At 38.5% G+C, this 21,431-nt stretch overlaps 1 protein-coding gene across 4 annotated transcripts in view; it reads left to right on the top strand.

Moving 5' to 3' along the window:
* The window catches only part of IRAG2 (inositol 1,4,5-triphosphate receptor associated 2), a 94,304-nt gene that overhangs the window by 39,288 nt on the left and 33,585 nt on the right, over positions 1 to 21,431 (top strand). The window contains exons 17-23 of one of the 4 annotated variants that reach the window (XM_030830554.3): positions 3,053 to 3,167; positions 3,591 to 3,753; positions 10,858 to 10,919; positions 12,009 to 12,089; positions 12,655 to 12,751; positions 15,264 to 15,411; positions 16,181 to 16,262. In XM_030830554.3, coding sequence (XP_030686414.2) covers positions 3,053 to 3,167; positions 3,591 to 3,753; positions 10,858 to 10,919; positions 12,009 to 12,089; positions 12,655 to 12,751; positions 15,264 to 15,411; positions 16,181 to 16,262 — 748 coding nt within the window. Of the gene's footprint in view, positions 1 to 3,052; positions 3,168 to 3,584; positions 3,754 to 10,857; positions 10,920 to 12,008; positions 12,090 to 12,654; positions 12,752 to 15,263; positions 15,412 to 16,180; positions 16,263 to 21,431 lie in introns of those variants that run through there. The other 3 variants (XM_030830555.2, XM_060305897.1, XM_060305898.1) reach the window with 3 other exon arrangements.

The raw sequence follows: 21,431 nt of genomic DNA, 5'->3' as shown, positions 1-21,431 counted from the left end.
AGCAATTAGGCAAGAAAAAGAAATAAAAGGCATCCACATTGGAAAGGAAGTAGTAAAATCATCTCTGTTTGGAGATGATGTGATCCGTATATAGAAAGACTCCACAAAAAGCAGTTAGAACTAATAAACAAATTCGGCAAAGTGGCAACATACAAAATCGACATACAAAAATCAGTTGCATTTCTATACACTAATAATAAACTTTCTGAAAAGGAAACTGAGAAAACAATCCTATTTAAAATAGTATCCAAAGAATAAAATAAGAATAAACTTTAAGGAGATAATGACTTGCATACTTAAAACTATAAAACAACACTGAAATAAATTAAAGAAGATGCAAACTAATGGAAAGACATCTTGTGTTTATGGATTGGAAGATTTAATGTTGTTAAGATGTCTGTACTACCCGAAACAATCTACAGATTCAATGCAATCTCTACCAAAATTCAAATGACATTTTTTTTACAGTAATAGAAAAGAACAATCCTAATATTCATGTGGAACTACAAAGGACCAAAACAATCTTGAGAGAGAAGAACAAAGCTGGAGGTATCACACGTTTTGATTTCAAAATATATTACAAAGCTACAGACCAATGGAATAGAATAGAGTGTCCAGAAATAAACCCTCACATGTATGGTCAACTGATCTTCAAGTAGGGTGCCAAGAATGCACAATGGAGAGTGGATAGTCTTTTCAACAAATGATACTGGGAAAACTGGATATCCACATGCAAAAGAATAACGATGAACCCTATCTTACACCATATACAAAAATCAACTCAAAATGGATTGAAGACTAAAACATAAGGTTTAAAACTGTAAAACTCCTAGAAGAAAACTTAGGGGAAAAGCTTCATGACATTGGTCTTGGCAATACTTTCTTGGATATGAAACCAAAGGCACAAGCAACAGAAGAAAAAATATGCACGTAGTTCTACATCAGACTAAAAAGCACACAGCAAAAGATTTAACAGAGTGAAAAGGTAACCTATTGAATGGGGGAAAATATTTGCAAACCACATATCTGAAAAGAGGTTAATATTCAAAATATAGAAGGAACTTCTACAACTCAATAAAAAAACCCAATTTAAAAATGGGCAAAAGAATTGAATAGACATTTTTCCAAAGAAGATATAAAATTGGCCAACAAGTACGTGAAAAGATGTTCCACATGACTAGTCATCAGGGAAATGCAATTAAAAACCACAATGAGTCATTCACAATGATGAATGAATCACACCTGTTAGGAAGGCTATTATAAAAAAAAAAAAACCCAAAAGATACCAAGTGTTGGCAAGGGTGTAGAAAAATTGAAACCCTTGTATACTGTTGGTAGGAATGTAAAATGGTGCAACTGCTATGGAAAACAGTTTGGAGGTTCTCAAAAAATTAAAAATAGAACTACCATATGATCCAGCAATCCCACTGCTGGGTATATATCCAAAAGAATTCAAAGTAAAATCTCGAAAAGATATTTGCACACTCAGGTTCATTGCAGCAATAGTCATAATAGCAGAGATGTGGAAACAATCTAAATGTTCATTAAAGGTGAATAAATAAAGAAAATATGGTATATACATACAATGAAATATTACTCAGCTTTTTTTAAAAAAAATGTTTTTGAAAGCTTTTCGAAAAAGAAGGAAATTTTGCCACATGTGATAACGTGGATGAATCTTGAGGATATCATGATAAGTGAAATAAACCAGTCAGAGAAGGACAAATACTGCATGATTCCGATTATATGAGGTATTCAAAGTAGTCAAACTTACAGAAGCAGGGAGTAGAATGGTGGTTTCCAGGGGCTTGGGAAGGGCAAATGGATGGTTGTAATTCAACGGCTATAAAGTTTCAGTTACACAAGGTGAATAAGTTCTAGAGATCTGCTGTACAACATTGAACCTATAGTTAACAGTACTGTATGGTACACTTTAAAGTGCTAAGAGGGTAGATCTCATGTTAAATGTTCTTAACCACAATTTAAAAAAAAAAAGAAAAAACTGACTACATGCTGTTGGACAATGCTCAGTAGAATGTGTGTTTAGGTTGTTAGGTTGTTTTTATTTTTGGTTAGGGTTTTGTTTGTTGGCTTACCATAGTGGTGAAGCATTCTCTGAAACCATCTTTGTCTCTCATATGGTCCTTCTTGTAATCAGGGCTGGATTTATGTCAATGTACAATGGGATTCTGACTATGTATTAACATTTGAGAGGTATGCACAAGGCCTAAACCTGACAGTGTCTTCCTCACTGCTTTGAAACTCCCAAAGGTTCTCATTCATGTGAGCTAAGACCCTTATTCAGGTCCCGTTGTTTCCAGATAGCCATTGATATATTGATATATAACATGGTTTAAATAATCTCATCAGCTAACAGATGCATTTTTATATATTTGGGGAATTAGGGTTGGATCCAAAAGAGAAGTAACATAACAACACTAAGAGATTTGGGGTGAGGAAGAAAGGGAGGGGAAAGGCTTTAGAAAAGAGAGGACTGCAGTGGAAATACTAACAGCTAACTTTTGTCTGTTCTTGGGAGCAGCCCTTCCTGTGCTCATGGCACATAGTTATACCATGACTGACAATTCTTAAGGAGAAAGGTTAAGGTCCTGAAACAAAGCACTTATTTCTTTTTTTCTCTCTTTTTTCTTTTCCCTTCTTCGCTTTTCCTTTCCTTTCTTTTTTTTTTTTTTTTTTTGAAAAAGCTAGCTGTGCTATGTAAATATGGTACCTGTCACAGTGACCTTATTGTAGTGCCAACGTAGCTAAGTACTATTAATGTAGCTTGTGGGGAACTGAATATTCCAGTGTAGAATAGGAAACTAAATGTTCTTATCTGTAAAGTGAGGTTATCAGACTAAGTGATCAATACGATTGCTTTAATTAAAATTCTATATTTGTGAAGCATTTTTCTATATTGTAAATACTTTCACTTTTTCCTCTCATCTCTGAGGAAGTATATATTAAGTTTGAATTTGTCATAACTTCCCAGGGGGTGACTCTTAGTTGAAATGTCACTGACAGCTTGTGGTTTGGACTTTTTTTTAACTAGGCAGAAACAACTAGAAGCGATCACACAACTGCAAGAGGATGCTGTCAACCAGGAAGCCATCCTCAGGAAGAAGGTCCAAGAAGCCAGCCAATGGTTGGAGGGGGCAGCGGAGCAGGTAAGATGGCCTTTGACTACATTATATGCACAGGAAGTCTCCTCAGATGTCCTTAAAACCCTGAAGTAAAAATGGAGGAGGAACCAAAAAAACAAAGAGGAACTGCAAAGTTCAGTCCCTCTCGACTAGCAGTGAGCGGAGGAAGTAAAGGGGGAGTTGTAAGAGGCGGTGTCAACAGACTGCTGATGAAAGAGGTAACTTTGCAGAAAGAGGCGACTTGACATACCAAGACTTTTGCCGCTGTAGAAATAGCTCAGGCATACGAAGCCCATGCAAACACAGAATTGCAGAAGTTCAGTGGAGGCTTATCACTGCCCTGAGAAGAAAAGCACATTTTCAGTTTCGTGTGCATAAGAGTGAGTGCTCAATTGCTTTCTTTCCCGGCCACCCTGCTAAAATCCAGCATTAACTGTCGGTATCCAGGTGGAGGATGGAGATCAGGCAGCCCACTCTGCCAGGGAAAAAGCTAAGCCTTTGCTGCGTAAATTAGAGGAAGCAATTTCGGATCAACGAAATCTCCAGACTATAAATACTGAGTTAGTGAACACTTGCCAGACACTTGAGCAGAAGACAAGAAAACCGAAAAGTGAGTAGCAAGTATTTGTTATGTCTGAATTCGGTCCACTCTGAGGTGGGGCAGAAGGACTACAGCCATTTTTCTAGATTCCAGCTGCTATCTTATTACTGAATTCATGATGATGAAATGGCTCCAGAAGCAGTGTTATGGGCTTCCAGAGAGATCTGCCTAGTGGCTAGGTGGATGGATTTAACCATTAACTTTCCCTTTTGGTTGTCTACTACAAGCTGGATTTTTCCATGACTGTTATTTCTTTAAAAATTAAACAAAACCTCTCAATATCTGTAAAAGTAAACATGGAAAAAAATCTTGTATGCATGAGATAGTTGAACTTGGAAATTGTTTACATATTCTACTCTGACTTTATTAGCTGGTTTGTACCCATCATATGGTAGAAGAGGCCCTGCCTCTCTATTTTCTTTTAAGCAGTAATTTTAGAGTTGAGCAAAATACTTATGAATTCAATGTGTATCAAAATATTATATATGTGTGAAAATTCTTTTAAAATTTTGTGTTCTTCACCTATATATTTTACTTTAAAAACTAGAACATTTGCCATTTTACCTAAAAGTAGATAAGCGTTTACTGAGGACTGGGGGTGAGAAGACAATTGTCAAATTACAGAGGTCAGATTATTTTTAAGCTTATTTTATTCTAGAAACATGGTTCAGTAAAAATGAAGCTTATGTATGTGACCATTTATCAGACAACTGCCTTTGTCCAGCCAGCTTCTCGTTCTAGCAGTATAAAGGTTCTTTTTATAGAAAGTTATTGGTTTGGGTAATAACTAAATAGAAACTTAAGGTAAGCTAGTGATGGAAAATTTCAGACTTGTGTTTGTTTTGGATTTATTGTACCCTTTCTGCTGTTATCTGAGAAAGCTCTTTAAGAGTTTAAAGGAATTGGCTAGTTCTAAGATAGCAGTGGTTATTCAACACTTTATTATTATTTTTATTTCTAAGCCTTGTAGAACTTGATCATTTTCAATAACAGTAAGTGTCATTTTACTCTGCTTAACTCTGTCAGACAATGTAAAGCATGCTTTAAATTACATAATCTTTATGTTATTTTTTTTGTATTGCTCAGAGGGCATTGGAGAATGTCCCCTTGTGATTGGAGTTGTTAATTTTGAGCCATGAACATGCCTTCGTTAAGGCATTCCAAATTTGGTTTATGGTGTGTTTGCTTTAGACACTGTGCTTAGAGGTCCAATCGTTTGATCCAGTTATTTTTATCCTTTGCTTAAATCAATATTATACCCCATAGTTTTATAAAACAAAGGATTTATCCCCTCCTCCAACCTACTATGGCTTGTAGTACCTTCTTGGAAAAGTCAGCCTTTGTAACTTATTCCAAAATATACATTCTCAATGTTATGAACTTGCTGGTGTCTTCCCAGTCTATCCTCAGGGGATAATTGGTCCAAGTATCATGTAAAATAGAATATGAAAGCTGCCCTATGTTGAATGCATGTATTTTTTTCTGGCTGGATAAAGTAGGGTGGATGCTTCCTTTCTGTCTTGAATTGCTCACAGTCTCACAGGCTTTATTAGCTCCTTTACTTGTTAGTATCTTTTGCTGCCCAAAGAAGGCATACCTATCAACATTTTGCTCTTAAGACCCTTTGCTTACGAAGATCTTTCCAATAATGCCCTTAAAAATCAACCTTTATAAGAAGAGGGTAGCACATATTTTCAAAAAGTCTATAGAGCAGATGTTCCAGATAGACTGTGAACAAACGTCAACAAGGTAGGACAGTTACAACACAAACACATCCTCACACATTCCACCATGACCACTGCCATCACATACTGTTTGAATTCTGAGTCAGACAACAAAACTGTTTAAATCCACTTAGTTCTTGTGAAGCTTTCCGGTTAGCTTCATAAATTCACTAAGTGTTACGGCAATTGCTTTCTGCTGCATCTAAGACAGGGTCATTAGCAAATTGTGTGAGGATGCAGTTGTTGTGTCCAAATGTTTAGGTCAATGACAATGTTCACAAACTGGAAGTAGGAAGTCGCTTATGACATCTGATGAGATACCTGAGTTTAATGTTGAATAAATAATATTGTTCCAGTTTTCAGTTGCCATCAGGACTGAACTGATTTATGAGGTAATTAGTGTGCCTGCTTGCCCCCCTGAAATGCACCATTAGAACTACTAAATTTCTTGAACGGTAACATATATTTTCTTTCTTCTGCTTCTTCATATGTATCTAAGTATCTTAACAAAGGCAACAGTGCATATGTAAATGAATGTTTGCTTTAAAAAGGAATAAAGCTTCTTAGATCTAGGGCATGCATGCAACATATTAGGGGTGAATCCAATGTGCCGGAAACATAGACTAAATGATCTAATCCAAGCTATCACCCCTTTAGTATTCATCCTTTTTTGCCCTTATCTACGTAAAATCTTCATTGACTTGCTTATTCAACAGACAATGAGTGAAACTGTATTTCCTTTAGAAACCATAAATATTTCTTTGGAGAGAGAGCCTGAGAAGCTCCTGTATATTATAATTCCTTATTTGAACATAGTATCTGATATGAACTTTATAGTTAAGAGAAGGCTTTCACCTAGATGAACTCACTGGAAACTCTCTTCTAGCTTGCTATTCTTAGCGTGGAGGGCATGATGTGTGGGGCAGATAACAGCCTACGGTTTTGAGGATGAATGCAAGATGAGAGCCACATGTCCTGAGCAGTCAGTACACAAGAGGGAAATGAGACAGGAAGGGGGATTCAGGTGATGGAGACACTTAAACACAGGTGTTGGGGTGAGCACCAAGGAGAGAACCAAAGTCAAATACAGCTTGCTGGACAGCTCTGATGGGATGGGGGCCTACATTTTCCCAAATGAAAGATGCAGGTATGGATGAAATAATCTAGGAGAAAGTATTGCACAAAGATAAAGAGCATGGGATTTGAGGTTAAACAAACCTAGATTCTAAGTCTACAAAAGACTTTGATAAAGTTGGGCAAATCTCTTTCCCTCTCTGAGCCTCAGTATCTTCTTCCAGAAAATGCCAGAGTTGTTAATTTACAAATAACGTAACAAATGCAAACAGTGGCTAATGCTTGGCCATACTGGGTACAGTCTATTCTGCTAGAGTATGTTTCTATCACGTAAATTGTCTCTTTCATGATTGACAAATGGGTGAAGACGTGTAAGGATAATATGAGCATTTCATTCACAATTTTCCTGGGTCTAGGACCTGGATTGGTAGGAATACAACTATAACCTTCAGCAGGAGAGGAAAAAGCCCTCAGCTTGGCTGCTAACAGGCAGCAGGAGACTTTCACCTTTATTTTAAGAAAATTAAAAACAAGGGTCTGGGCTTCCCTGGTGGCGCAGTGGTTGAGAGTCCGCCTGCCGATGCAGGGTACATGGGTTCGTGCCCCTGTCCGGGAAGATCCCACATGCTGTGGAGCGGCTAGGCCCGTGAGCCATGGCCGCTGAGCCTGCGCGTCCGGAGCCTGTGCTCCGCAACGGGAGAGGCCACATCAGCGAGAGGCCCGCGTACCGCAAAAAAAAAAAAAAAAAAACAAGGGTCTGCACCTGGGCCTCCCTCCCAGAGACGCGCCATCCCAGCCCCGCAGAGCTCCGTTTTGCGGCAGGTTGTATTCCTGCCCGCGTTGCTGTAGCAGCCCCACTGCCTCAGAGTTCCACTTCCATCTGCATTTTCTCAGCACCCCACCAGCACTGTGCCATTTAAAGTGTCACCAGCATTTCCACTCCAATGTTTTTGTGCATTTCTAGCATCCTGGGAGTCAGCCTTTAGCCATTTTAAGTTGCATGTCTCAGTGATCCATGTTATCTTTTTAAGTACTACTACTAATTGTGCTTGTTAGCGCTCTGGTTACAATGTTGCATATACATTTTTAGTGGTCTCTTCCTAACCCTATTTATTTTATAAGCCCCATTGTTTTCGTTCTTGTTGTAGTTTTTTGTTTGTTTGTTTGTTTTTCGGTACGCGAAAACAGTTCCTCCCCACTTCTACCTTCACCACCACAAGGAGCAACCACTGATCTGATTTCTATCACTGGTGGGTTAGCTTAGGCTGTTCGAGAATTGAGTTATACAGTACATACTTTTGTGTGTGCGTGTTTCCTTGAGCGTAGTACTTATCTATGTTGTATTTATCAATGGGATGCCCTTTTCATGGTGGAGCCACATTTCTTTGTAAGAACATTCCACAATTTGATTATCTTTTCTCCTATTATTGGACATCTAAATGATTGGGTTGGCCAAGATGATTTTCCATAATCTTATGGAAAAACCCGAACGAACTTTTTTGGCCAACCTAATATTTACAGTTTTGGGTTGTTAGGGAGAAAGCTGCTATGAACATCTGTGTATAGGTCTGTGTGTGGACCTGTGTTTTTGTTTAACCTAGGATAAATATCTAGGAGCAGAGATATTAGATCATAGTAGAGCTGTAATTCTAACTTTTTAAGAAACTGCAAGCGGTTTTCCATAGAGTTTGTAGCATTTCACACTCGTAGCAGCAACGTGTGGGAGTTTCAGGTATCCACAACCCCAGCATTTGGTGATGTCAGTCTTTTTCATTTTCTCTACATGACGGAGTATCTCACTGTGATTTTAATTTGTTGGGCTGATTAGCCATTGTATATCTTCTTTGTGAAGTATCTAAGTCTTTTGCCCTTTTTCAAATTAGGTCACTTGTCCTTTTGTTACTGAGTTGTAGGATTTCTTTTCTTTATATATTTTGGATACAAGAACTTTGACAGATACGTGGGTTGTGAATTATTTTCTTCTAGTCTATGAATTTCAATGAACTTTAATATTTGTAATGCACAATTCTATAGAACATTGAGTAACACATTATATTACAGTGTTATGAAGTCCATAATCCATAAACGTCAACGCTTATTGATACCTAACATTATTACAGCTCAATATCATGGTTTTGATTTTCAGCAGCCAATTAATCGCAGGGCCTTTGCCTGAAAGCTTTAGTGCATAGTCATTTAGAAAGTTGTTTTATCTCAGCTTCCTTCAAAGAAAATGTATCCAAGACAACTGTTCTCATCCTACCTCACAGATGGCAACAGCAGGGGAAACAGTGGCCATTGTTTTAGTTGCTTCCATGTGAAACCTAAATGCCCTAGAGACATGGCAGGTCCAACTCCAAACACATAAAGAAGAATGCAAAGGTACATGCAAATTAACGTCATAAGCCAGCTTGTTTCGCCTTATGAAACATATGAAAATAATTGCTACCCATTGCACAAAACATCTGTTGAAATGAGGTTTACAACTTGGAACTTGTTTTGAGATGGACTATTTCTAAAAATCAAGATTGCCTGGTGGGAAAGCAGATGGGCAATTTAGACAGTCTTATACTAACTCATTATTTCTTCTGAACACAAGCTTAATTTGGAAATTCAAAGACAGTGTTTTGAGATACACAACTTCAGAAGCATAATGTTGGCCACTTCTGAAAACTTTGATTGCTGTTGCTCAGATATAGGTCAGGAGGAGGACAGAGGCTTACTTCTTAATACAGTTAACACAGAGAATTTTTAAAAACTGAATCTTTACTAGAGTTCTAAGTATTAAGAGTTTAATTTTTCTTAACTTACATATGTTGGAAATAGTTTAAAAATATATTTTCCTCCTTGTGGGCCTCATAAACACTGTCAAGCTTAATTGGGAAATGTTATTTTTACAAAAAAATATTCTTACAAAATAAATCTTACATGGGGAATTTTCCACATAATTGAAGCTTTTCAAGCTCTTTATCCCTGAAAAATATTTATAATTAGATTCTGTAATTTCCACATGTATTAGCATTATTTTCATGGCGCAGAATTTCTTCAGGCTACTGAGATATAAAACTGTTGGTCTTTAAAATAAGAAGCACCAGATTTCTATGTGTTTTGGACGCCAGAGTATCTGCTGTTAATTTTCCTGGCTGTTAGTGGGTTTTTTTTTTTTAAGTGGCAGCTATTAATACACCTCCATCTAACAGAGCTTCGTACCCTCATTTAATTTTTGTTTTTAATCATCTGTGGGCTGAGAAAACAGTCAAGCTTGTGAGAATTATGTATAAATTCAGAGCCCACTGTCTGAGTGAACTGTGAGGATCTGCCACATGGATAAAGGGCATGGATATCAACATCTATTTTGGTTGTTCCCAAGATTTCAGGCTATTTTCTGGTTCTTGGCTATCTTTCAAAGGGTATAGATTGTCAAATAAGTAATATGTTGCTATTTAACTTAAGAAGTTAAATAGGTATTTTTATCACTTTCATTATTCCAGAGAGGACAATTTGGAAGTTACTGGGAAGCAGATTTCAGTTAAGTAGAGAGACACATATTTTTAATTTCACAAAAGAGTATAGTGAACGGAGCGTTGTCCTATGAGCCTGATCTCGGCTCCACGAATAACCATTTATCCACTTAAATCTTCAGGATATCAGTGTCTTCATGATCCCAGACCTACTTGTAGGAATCTGAGATTCTATGGCTCCATTTCCAGGGCTTCCATTGCTTGTAGCTCAAGCAGAGGCTTATTGAAGAGACAATTTCCCCATGGGTAGGAGGTTGGACCGAGTGACCTCTGAGGTGTATTCCCTTTTTAGCATGAATAATTCTGTGACTCACTTCTAGAAGATAATTCACTTGCATCTATCAAGGTTAATTTTAAATACTCAAGGGCAATAATGGTTTAGTTGCTCCTACCTGTTTTATTTCTGCTTTCCCAGTTTCACGAGTCATGAGTTGAGAACGTCATTCTCAGAAGCCGTTGTTTTCTCTTTCCTTTCCTCAGGCCTCAAATTGAAAGCTGTTAAAAGTTTATGAAATGGGACTTCCCTGGCGGTCCAGTGGTTAAGACTTCATCTGCCAGTGCAGGGGGTTCGGGTTCGATCCCTGGTCGGGGAGCTAAGATCCCACATGCCTCGGGGCCAAAAAACCAAAACAGAAGCAATATTGTAACAAATTCAATAAAGACTTTAAAAATGGTCCACATCAAAAAATCTTTCCACATCAAAAAATCTTTAGGAAAAAAAGTTTACAAAATGAACTAAGGGAAAAGGGGGTTACGAATTGTCATATTAATCTGGTTATAAATTCTCTTTATAGCAACAATTGAGTCACTAAGAAAGAAGTTAATTAAAGGACAACTCCACGGCTTGCTGTTTCAGGTAAAAAGCAAACAAAAAGACCCAAACCTCTATGATATGTGTTTACTGTGGGCAAGTTGTCCAGTTGGTGTTAAGATTTTGAAGCTAAGTTATAATATATAATAATTTTAGCCATAAAATTAAATAATCAAGTTAGAAAAGATGCTCTGGTAGACTTTGTTTTCTTATGCACTGAAAGCATTTAGCAAAACAGGAGGGGAGAATGCACATGAGTGCGTGGCTCCTAATAACATCTTTCAGAGAGGGAGCATTTCAGAACTGTATCTGTTAGCAAAGGGCCAGTTTGCTAGTCTTAGGCACCTCCTTTCTGAGACTCTTGAGTGGACTTTGATGGTTGCTGTCTCTTTTCTCTCCTATCTGAATTAAACTTTCAACTCCTCTCTGTCTGGATGTCTCAAGATATCCATGGTACAGTTAAATGTATTTCTTTCCCTTTTGACACTTGGTGAATTTCTCCTTTCTGTTCATAAATAAAGAACATAAGGAACAGCAAGGTTGGCACTGGAGGGAAGGGGCTGGAGGAGGAAAGAGAGAAGGGTGATATTTGCATGTATCTGTTTCTAGGGCATAATGCAGGCACATCTGTTTAAGGAGAAAAAAAAAATTCATGTAGGAGATTAAGCTAGGCAGAGTGCCGAAAAATCCCCTTACAATAAGTTGAACTGGAAAAATCTCCATAATCATCTCAAGAACACCAATTTTCTATTACAATGTAACTGATAGACATGTATCTACCTCTTGGACAAAAGTCGCAATTTCATTGCTGTAGAAATTTCACAGACAGCATTTTCACTCTCTGAGTTATGTCTCCAACAAGCTTCTTTGGTCTCTGCTTGAAGATTTCAGTGACAAAGCCATTCAGTTTCCTGTTCCTGATCTTTGGATTTCATTCCTAGAACAAGTAATGGGGGAAATGCAGTGAGAGGTTTACCATTACAAACTTGTTCCCTTAATGAAAAATACAAGATAAAGAACTAGTCCATTTTCTCCTTCTCAGGTAGCATCACATCTTAAATCTAATGTATTTTGTATCTGTCACTCTCCCATCATTCTGTCTTTGAATGCACTCCACCATTTTTCTCATGACAGAGCTGTTTAGATGAGGAATTTCCTCACTACGATCCCTTGTCCTGCACGGATAGAATTCACCAACCTCTCCAGGAACAGTTGGTGAGTTTAAGCTTTTTGAAACTATTTAAGTGCCAATTGTGAATCTCCTATTATGCCAAAATAGAAAGTTAAGTCCAATGTGTATTAGAAAGTTAGAATTCTAAGCTATACTGATTTTCTTGAGAGGGTATCAGACAATGCAAGATACCTATTTTTTTCTTTATCATGTGCACACACACAATTTTGATAGGCCCTAGGAAATGGTACTATTTAAAATTTTTGATTACGGTATCATGAAGAAGAATTATATAACTAAACTTGCCCCTCACTCATATTTCTTTCCTCAAAGCCTTTGTTTATATGAAAGTGTTGATTATTGGGAATTGATGTTATCTTTCTGTTAAATTATTGAAGAGTGATTTTTAACAAGAATTACATTTTTACTTATAAGCTACGTCCCTTTTGATCCAAAGCATGAAAACTTTGTTACTTGATGTCATTTATTTTCTTCTCAAACTCTCTTGCGGGAGAACAGTGATATTCTTTCTAATTTTGGAGATGAAGAGAGATTATGAAATATATTACAGCCCTTTGGAAAGCTAATAGTACTTGATATTCTGTTCAGAAGCAGTGTTGCCATAAACGATATAGTGGTCAAGAAGCAAGAATACATCAGCTACCCCTGACCTTCAGACATACCTGCTGGTACACACCTCTGCTGGGTAAGCGTGGATAGACCCTTTCCTATACCCTGTCAGACACAGCTGGGGGTGGGGTTCTTCTTGAGAGGGAAAATAATTAATCACAATTGTATAGCAAATGTTGGAAACTTAGATGTTTATCCCTGAATTCAATCAGTCAACTTATATTTGACCACCTACTCTGTGCAAGGCACTATTTTATGTATACTAGAAAGTGAGTCCTAAAGTAACTCACAGACTATTAAGGAAGTAAGACCTGGGTTCAGAGAAGGCTCTGTAGAAGAAATGAGTGTTGAACCAGGCATGGAAAGACGGGCTGCATTTGGAAAAGCGAAAAGCATGGAAAAAGTATTCCAACTGGGGAGAATGACATGAGGGGGAAAAAAATGCAAAAGTTTTAAGTGTTTGGAGAAGAGTCCATGCTGGATAAGTCACTGGGTCAGGATGGAGTAGAATTTAAGTTTGGAGCATGTTGTAGGTCACCTCATGGACTATTAATGCCAGTCTAAGGAGAATGAACTTTATCTTAGGAAACGCTGAAAGTGGTGGTATCTCTCATCACAACCTGGATGTGCTTGAAAGCAAAAGTTAATGGTTGGTTCCGAAATGACAAAAGAAATGGGATGATTATCAAAATAAATTTAAGAAGGAATAAGAAGCAAGTAGAGTGACTTGTGGATCATTTCAACCAGAAGAGAGAAAACTGCTACCACTACTAACAAGTGGCCAGTTTGTGTCAGACAGTAGATAAGTGCTTTACAGAGACGATTTTACCCACACTAACTCAGTGATGGTAACAATACTATGGCAGCACTGAAAGAGTGCCCGCTATGTGCCAGGAACAGTTCTCTGCTCTCAGAACTGTATGTTCACGTACCTGTTAATTCATTTAACCCTCACCATATCCCTGTGAGGTAGATGCTAATGTAATTCACATTTTAAAGATAAGGAAGCAGGAACACTGAGTAATTTGCAGACCTGTATGTTCATGTACCTGTTAATTCATTTAATCCTCACCATATCCCTGTGAGGTAGATGCTAATGTAATTCACATTTTAAAGATAAGTTAGCAGGAACACTGAATAATTTGCCTAAGGTCATGTGGCACTTAAAAAAAATATTCTTTATTTAGTTTTGGCTGCATTGGGTCTTAGTCGTGGCAAGCAGAATCTTTCATTGCAGCGCACGGGCACTTCATTTCGGCACGTGGGCTTCCCTTTAGTTGTGGCGCGTGGGCTTAGTAGTTGCAGCGCACGGGCTTAGTTGCCCCGAGGCATGTGGGATCTTTGTTCCCCAAGTAGGGATCAAACCCGAGTCCCCTGCATTGGAAGGTGGATTCTTAACCACTGGACCACCAGGGAAGTCCCCATGTGGCACTTTATATGTAAGTAAACTGAGGCTGAGTTGGTTTAGTTATTTATCCGAGATCACACACCTGGTTTATGTGTCAGGGTCAGGATTTGAACTAAAAATTGTGATTAATTTCAAAGCCTATGTTTTTTCTATTAAATTCTGCTGCTTCCTATACTCAGAAAAACGTGACAAGACAGTTTCCTCAAAAAAAAAAAAAAAATTGCCACCCTATTTCCTGCACTCTTCAGTGGTTTACAATTACAATGTCAAACTGTTTTTCTCTTTAGGAGTTGATAAACTGTTTCTGTAAAGGGCCGGATAGTAAATATTTGAGGTTTTGCAGGCTGTACGGTTTCTGCAGCAACTACTCAGTTTTGCTGTTGTAGCCCACAAGCAACCTTGGATGATACTGAATGAATGGGTGTGTCTGTGTTCCAATAAAACTTTATTTACAAAAACAAGAGGCTGGCTGGATTTTGCCCCCTGGTAGCAGATTGTTATTGACCCCTCTAGTTGCTTACTAGGTAAGGGTTTCTGTTTCTCCTCCTTCACCCCTACCTCCTGCTTAAAAAAGTAACTGACATTTCTACCCCTCATAACTAGGCATCAAAATTTAGGGGGTGGGGGGTTGTAATGTTAAAATGTTAATTGAATAGATAAAGAAGATATGGTACATATATACAATGGAATATTACTCAGCCATAAAAAGGAACGAAATTGGGTCATTTGTTGAGACGTGGATGGATCTAGAGACTGTCATACAGAGTGAAGTAAGTCAGAAAGAGAAAAACAAATATCGCATGTTAACGCATATATGTGGAACCTAGAAAAATGGTACAGATGAACCAGTTTGCAGGGCAGAAATTGAGACACAGATGTAGAGAACAAACGTATGGACAGCAAGGGGGAAAAGCGGCGGGGGGTGGTGGTGGTGTGATGAATTGGGCGATTGGGATTGACATGTATACACTGATGTGTATAAAATGGATAACTAATAAGAACCTGCTGTATAAAAAAATAAATAAAATAAAATTCAAAAATTCAAAAAAAAATGTTAATTGAATTGAACTGACTTTTGTTTTTTCAGAAATGGTCTAATCTCCCAAGAGGAAAAGAAATAGTATATATATATAATTTGAACCATTAATTTCTATATTTATTCTTTTCTGTTCTACTGCAGATGCCTTGTATCTGGAGAGTCTTACAGCAATTCCAAGACTAGAATTGACACCTTTCTCATGTGTAGCCAACCGAATCCATGCTTCACGTGAAAGGCCCAAATATGGAGAAGTAGAGGAAGGTGCTTTGGATGTGACTGGAAGGCACAAGTAAGTTAAAAGGGCAAAATACACTTGGCCTACTTTTCGTGGGTGGCCTATTCCTATTGCCTAAACTTTTAATCAGTAAAAGTTTCATATCTTGACATCACGACATCTTTATTGTGGAACTTTTATTGTGTAACTTCTCTAACTTTCTGAAAATTGACAATTTTAAAACAAAGATACCTTTATAGTTTTCTCTATAGCTCTTTTGAATTTCATGATATCCATTCTTAAAGTGTAAAAGACAAATTAGGTTGCTTAAAATGTTTCCCAGTTTTTAGGAATATACTATGTACTGCTAGGTTAACTCATTCAGCTAGGTTTCGATCATCTTTCTATTCCTTCACACTCCAGGTGAACAAGTCTTTGGGACTCTATCCCTGTGCTCGCACATACCCTCTACCAAAGCTCATCTGAGCTCACTCACCTTTCTAAGTACACAGACATTTCTTCCTTAGGAAAAGTTCAGAAATGTCAGTGGAGTTTGTGAGCACTGTTCACCCCAATGAAGTTTCCTTTCTGTATCGAGGGTCAGGAAGCAAGACTCTGAATTGCAAATACTTCATTTTCATTTGGGACTAGATTCTCTATGGTTATAACCTCTCTTTCTGATGGAGCTTAGAGCCCTCTTTCATCATTGTCTCCGTTAAGACATGAACTTAATTAGAAATTCGGTAAAATTGGGGCAGGGAAGGGGAACTATGTGATAGATTGGTATCTGCTGAAATTTGCAGTTTTTCCACCTGTATTAAGGAACTTTACTGTCTATTATTAGGTGTCCAGGCCCTACAGGTGGTCCCCACCCAGGAACAGATCTTTCAGGTTGCATCAGGATGAATAATGACCTAAGTATGGAAGTGAGTATTGGACTATATTTCAACTTCATTTTTAGGTCTACCATATCCTGACCCTCTTCTATGGTTTTGTTTTGTTTTGTTTAAGTATTATAGAGACTCTTATGGCAAGTACAAGTCTTATACCACAGAATTCAGATACATGAGAAATGTCAACCTTTGATGGCATCTGGGGGAATTTCTACCCCTTCTATAGTATAAACTCAAGGATATATAACCAAATGGAGATTTTGATGAAGTGTGCTGAACTTTTTGTTTGAAAGGCAGGCTGGTTTGGGACTTAAATTCACTATTGGCTATCAGGAGTCTCAGGTCTCATTGACTCTCTCGAGGTAAAGGCTAGATAATCTTTGAGGTGCTGGTACTTTGCTGTACAGAGCAAGGCAAAGCCCAAGGAGTACCCATGGCTGCAGTTAGGTGCTAATAGTACTTCTCTACCCAAGAAGAGAATACTGAGTAGCTGAGGGCACTTAGGCAAACACCCCAGGTCGTGGAGATGTGCCTGGAGCACTTTCCTTGGTCAGCAGTCTGAGCCTGAGGGAACGTGATCTTCTCAGTCAAATGGAGCAGACCATTCTGTTCCAGAATCTGGAAATCCATCACTCTTCCTTTTTTTAAAAAAGGTTTATTGGGCTTCCCTGGTGGCGCAGTGGTTGAGAGTCCGCCTGCCGATGCAGGGGACACGGGTTTGTGCCCCAGTCCGGGAGGATCCCACGTGCCGCGGAGCGGCTGGGCCCGTGAGCCATGGCCGCCGAGCCTGTGCGTCCAGAGCCTGTGCTCCGCAACGGGAGAGGCCACAACAGTGAGAGGCCCGCGTACCGCAAAAATAAAATAAAATAAAATAAAATAAAATAAAATAAAAAAGGTTTATTGTGATATAATTCTCCTACCAAACAATTCATCAATTTAAATTGTTCAATTAAACGTTTTTAAAAATATTCAGAGTTGTGCAGCCATCACCACAATCAGCTTTAGGACATTTTGATCCCCTTCAAAAGAAACCTCACACCTACTAGCAGTCTACCCCTATCCGCCACCCCACTCCACCCTGGGCAGCCACTAATCTGCCTTCTGCCTCTACAGACTGGCCTATTCTGGATGTCTCATATAAATGGAATAATACAGTACGGACCTCTTGTGACTGGCTCCTTTTCTTAATATAATGTTTTCAAGGTTCATCCGTGTTGTAGCACGTTATCAGTGCCTCCTTCCTCTTTATGACTGGATAATACCCCAGTGTATGAATATACCACCTTTTGTTTATCCATTCACCACCGATAAGCACTTGGGTTGTTTCTACTTTTTGGCTACCATGAATAATGCCCCTAAGAACATTAGTGTAAAACATTTTGTGTAAACATATGTTTTCAGTTCTTTGGGGTATATATTTAGGAGTAGAATTATTGCATCGTATGGTCACTCTATGTTTAACACTTTGAGGAACTGCAAAACAGATTTTCAAAGCAGCTACACCATTTTACATTCCCACCAGTAATGTATGAGGATTTCATTTTCTCTACATCCTTGTCAACACTTGTCTATCTTTTTCTTAATTAAATTAAATTTGATTTTTTAATTTCTATTTTATATTGGAGCATAGTTGATTAACAATGTTGTGTTAGTTTCAGGTGTACAGCAAAGTGATTCAGTTATATATATACATGTATCTATTATTTTTTGTCTATCTTTTTGGTTATAGGCATCTTAGTGGATATAAAGTGGTATCTTGTGGTTTTGATATGCATTTCCTTAATCACAAATGATGTTGAGCGTTTTTCATGCACTCATTGGCCATATGTATGTCTTCTTTAGAGATATGTCTACCCAGATCTTTTGTCCATTTTAAAAAATGAGTTTTTTTAAAAAAAATGATTTATATGAGTTGTTCTTATTCTTTTAAGTGTATGTATCTCACATTTTTCCGTTCCTTAGTACCCCATCCTATTGAATAGCTGAGAAAAGGAAAGAAAAAGGAAATGAATCTATTTTGCTATTCCTTAGCAGTTCTTGTAAAGTTTTAATAAAGGAAGTTGAACTTGGAAGCTTACAGGATGTTTGGTTGTTAGTAATTTCCCTTTTATCTGGTACTGATTTCACCAAGAAAGGGGAAAGAACCAACATCAGTTGTGTACCAGGTGCTTTGCAGGAAAACATTTCCACGTGCCATGTTATTAATTCTCTCTACAACTTTGAATGGTCAGTATTCTCTGCTTCTACAGATGAGGCAACTGAAGTTCAGAGAGGTTAAATAACTTAACCAGATCACTCAACTAGTAAGTAGCAAACCTGGGATTCAAATTCAAGTTTGTATAGCTTCAAAGATTAATCCCTTCTTACAACTCCTCTGAGAACACTGAATTTAGACGTTTCAATCATAATAACGACTCCTAGTTACCTTGAAAGTAGTTTTTTGGCTAAGAAATAAATTTGCTCCCTTTTGTATCTAAAAGGAGCTCCTAATCCACTCTCATTAGGATATGTGACCGAATTATTTTGTCTCGACACCCATGAAGTAGGAGCGAACGGAGATCACAAGACAAACTCCTGTTAAATGCTCCTGCGGAAATGTACGGATCCCCTGAAGGTTTTCCTGCTGCCTCCGTGCCATTTCTTCCATAGGCCCCAGGAACTAATCTGCCAGCTGCACTCCATGGCTGTTCCCACCAATGTCCACCGTTTCCCTTTTCCTCTGCTCCACTGAGGAATCCGGGCAGCCTGTTGACTCCCTCATGCCTGTCCCTTGAGTAAATCCCCACCTTCTACCCCTTCATGCCCCCCACCCATCTCTTAAACAAATAGAACTCTCTCCTTAGATAATGCTTATCTATGCATTCTCATTCATAAGAATTAGGATGAACCATGAAATTAAAATTACAAAGCATATAATCCGTGTTTGTCCCAGCGACCCATAAATCTAAATCGTTGTGTTTTCCTAACTCTTTGGCTTCAAACTCTTGGAATTTCATCACTCCTGAGGGCCTTCAAAACAAACAACTTGCCCTGGTATTCAAGCTCTTCTCTAATCTGGTTGCAACCTACCTTTCCATCCTTTCCCCATCCATGCCTTATAATTGTCCCTAAATGTCAGCCAAACCAGGTGGTCTGTATCGTTGGAATATCTGACACAAAGCTGTTTATGCTGTTTTCTCTGCCCAGAACACTTCCACTTCTCCACTTGTCAAATTCTATTTGACTATCAAGGCCCATTCCAAAAACCAAGTGTTCCATAAAACCTTTTGTGGTAGTGAGAAATGTTTACCATCGAGCATCTCTAGTCCTTCTTGAGATGGAAATCGTAATGGATTAGAAGTCAAGAAGTGAGGGTTTTCCCTGGTTCGACCTCTCTGCTACTATGGAAAAGTCTTGTCATTCAGGCCTCATTTTCCTCATTTCTCAACCGTAGCACTCAGGAAAAAAATAAGTTCACTCTTTTCTTTTAGACCCCAGTAACTCTGTGCTCCTCTCGTCTATATTTTGGTTACATTGTAGTTCTTTGTTTTCTTAACATGTTCCTGTATCAGATTATAAGCTTGGTGTAGAGTGCCTTTGGCCATTAACCAATGTGCATCTAGCAACCTGAATAGATTTGGTATGCAGTAGCTGCTCTATTAATATTTGTTGAATGCCTATTTACTTATTTATTTTTGTACTCCCTACAGGCTCTATTTAAAACATTGAGTGAGCACCCAGTGGACTTGTTGAATTGACAGTCTCGCCCTCTTGCTTTCTGACTGGTGTTCCTGAGAAGCTTAGATTTATTTTTTTAATTCCTCTCCCATTTTCATAGAGGAAGCTATATTCTAGCATCTTTTTCAGAAAGCACAATAGGAGATAAGAGTGAACATCGGTATTCATAAGGGATCTTTGGGTGACCAAAGGACTCTAGCAAGACTAATACCTCAAAAAGAACGTGTCTTAGTAAAATAATTTGGGGTCCAGTTTGGGACATTCCTGGGGAGAACAGAGCTACTTTAATGACCCAGTGAAATCTATTTATTTGGGATATTTTAGCATAAAGAGGAAGAAAGGAAATAAATTATTTCCAGTCCTCATCTTTTAGAGACTCAGACTAAAATATTTATGAAAGAAATGTCTATGGTATCTGGGATATGCTTCAAAACAATGCTAAGGTAGGTTTAGTGGGTGACGGTATAGATGAAAGGAGATGGGCCATAGGTTGTTAATTGTTGAATCTGCAGAATGGGTACACAAAGGGTAATTATTCTATCCTGTCTACTTTTGTATTTATTTGAAATATTTCCCAGTCATGACCTAGAATTTTTAGCCACATAGCATAGGCTTTGGAATTAAGCAGTTGTGGGTTTAAGCTGACTCTGTTACTTATTAGCTGTGTGAACTTGGACAAGTGGCCTAACCTCTTTCAGTTTGTGTGTGTTCCCTTGTGAAACAGAGAGATTACTTTGCAGAGTCCTTTTCAGGATTCAAATACACACATACACATATACATACATTATGCATATACATATACCTATATATCTCTGCAGCAGCTGAATTCTGGCCTAACCAGTCCAGGGAAACAAACCAAATAGGTCATATTTAGAGGAGAGACAAATCTCAGTGCTCTGTCTCCCCACTTGCTGATGAATAGGAAGGCCTTTTTGATTCAGGGGGTCCCTTCTCAGCATTTCCAAGAACCTCTATACTGGTGCCTACCGGTATATCCCAATGTCCTTCTGGTCTCACCAACTTGTGGGTCCCAGGGAAGGACACTTCACCTCCTGAGAGATCGCTGGAGAAGGTGGTTGGTTTCACATCTCTGCAGTCCTTTCTGTTTGTTGCCCACACTGTCCATAGTCCCTGCCTGCTCCACGGTCGACCTCCTTGGAACGCTGTGTCTGGACCTTTGGTGATCTCCTCTTCCTGGTCGGTTGGGAGATGACTCTCACTTCTTGTTTCAGCACCTTCAGAGCTGGGTACTACTGTGGTGTTGGGTGGACTCCTTGTGATGCAGTTAAAATTATCCTCTACTTTTCAAGGAAAGTAGATAATCCAGCAGGGCTGGCTAGTAGCACAGTCTCCCACTGAATCAGGGATTGCTGCTCCCTTCTATAGCTAGACCCAGCTGTTCATTTGGCCCAACTTTCTCAGTTCTTCCTCACTCTTGGCAATTTCTCTCTGGGGCTCAGTTGTCTCTCCTTATAATCTTTCCTT

The sequence above is a fragment of the Globicephala melas genome, chromosome 10, assembly GCF_963455315.2.
Source record: "Globicephala melas chromosome 10, mGloMel1.2, whole genome shotgun sequence".
Classification (NCBI taxonomy): domain Eukaryota; kingdom Metazoa; phylum Chordata; class Mammalia; order Artiodactyla; family Delphinidae; genus Globicephala; species Globicephala melas.
The sequence above is the reverse complement of the archived record's forward strand: the minus strand, read 5'-3'. Positions and strand labels throughout refer to the sequence as shown.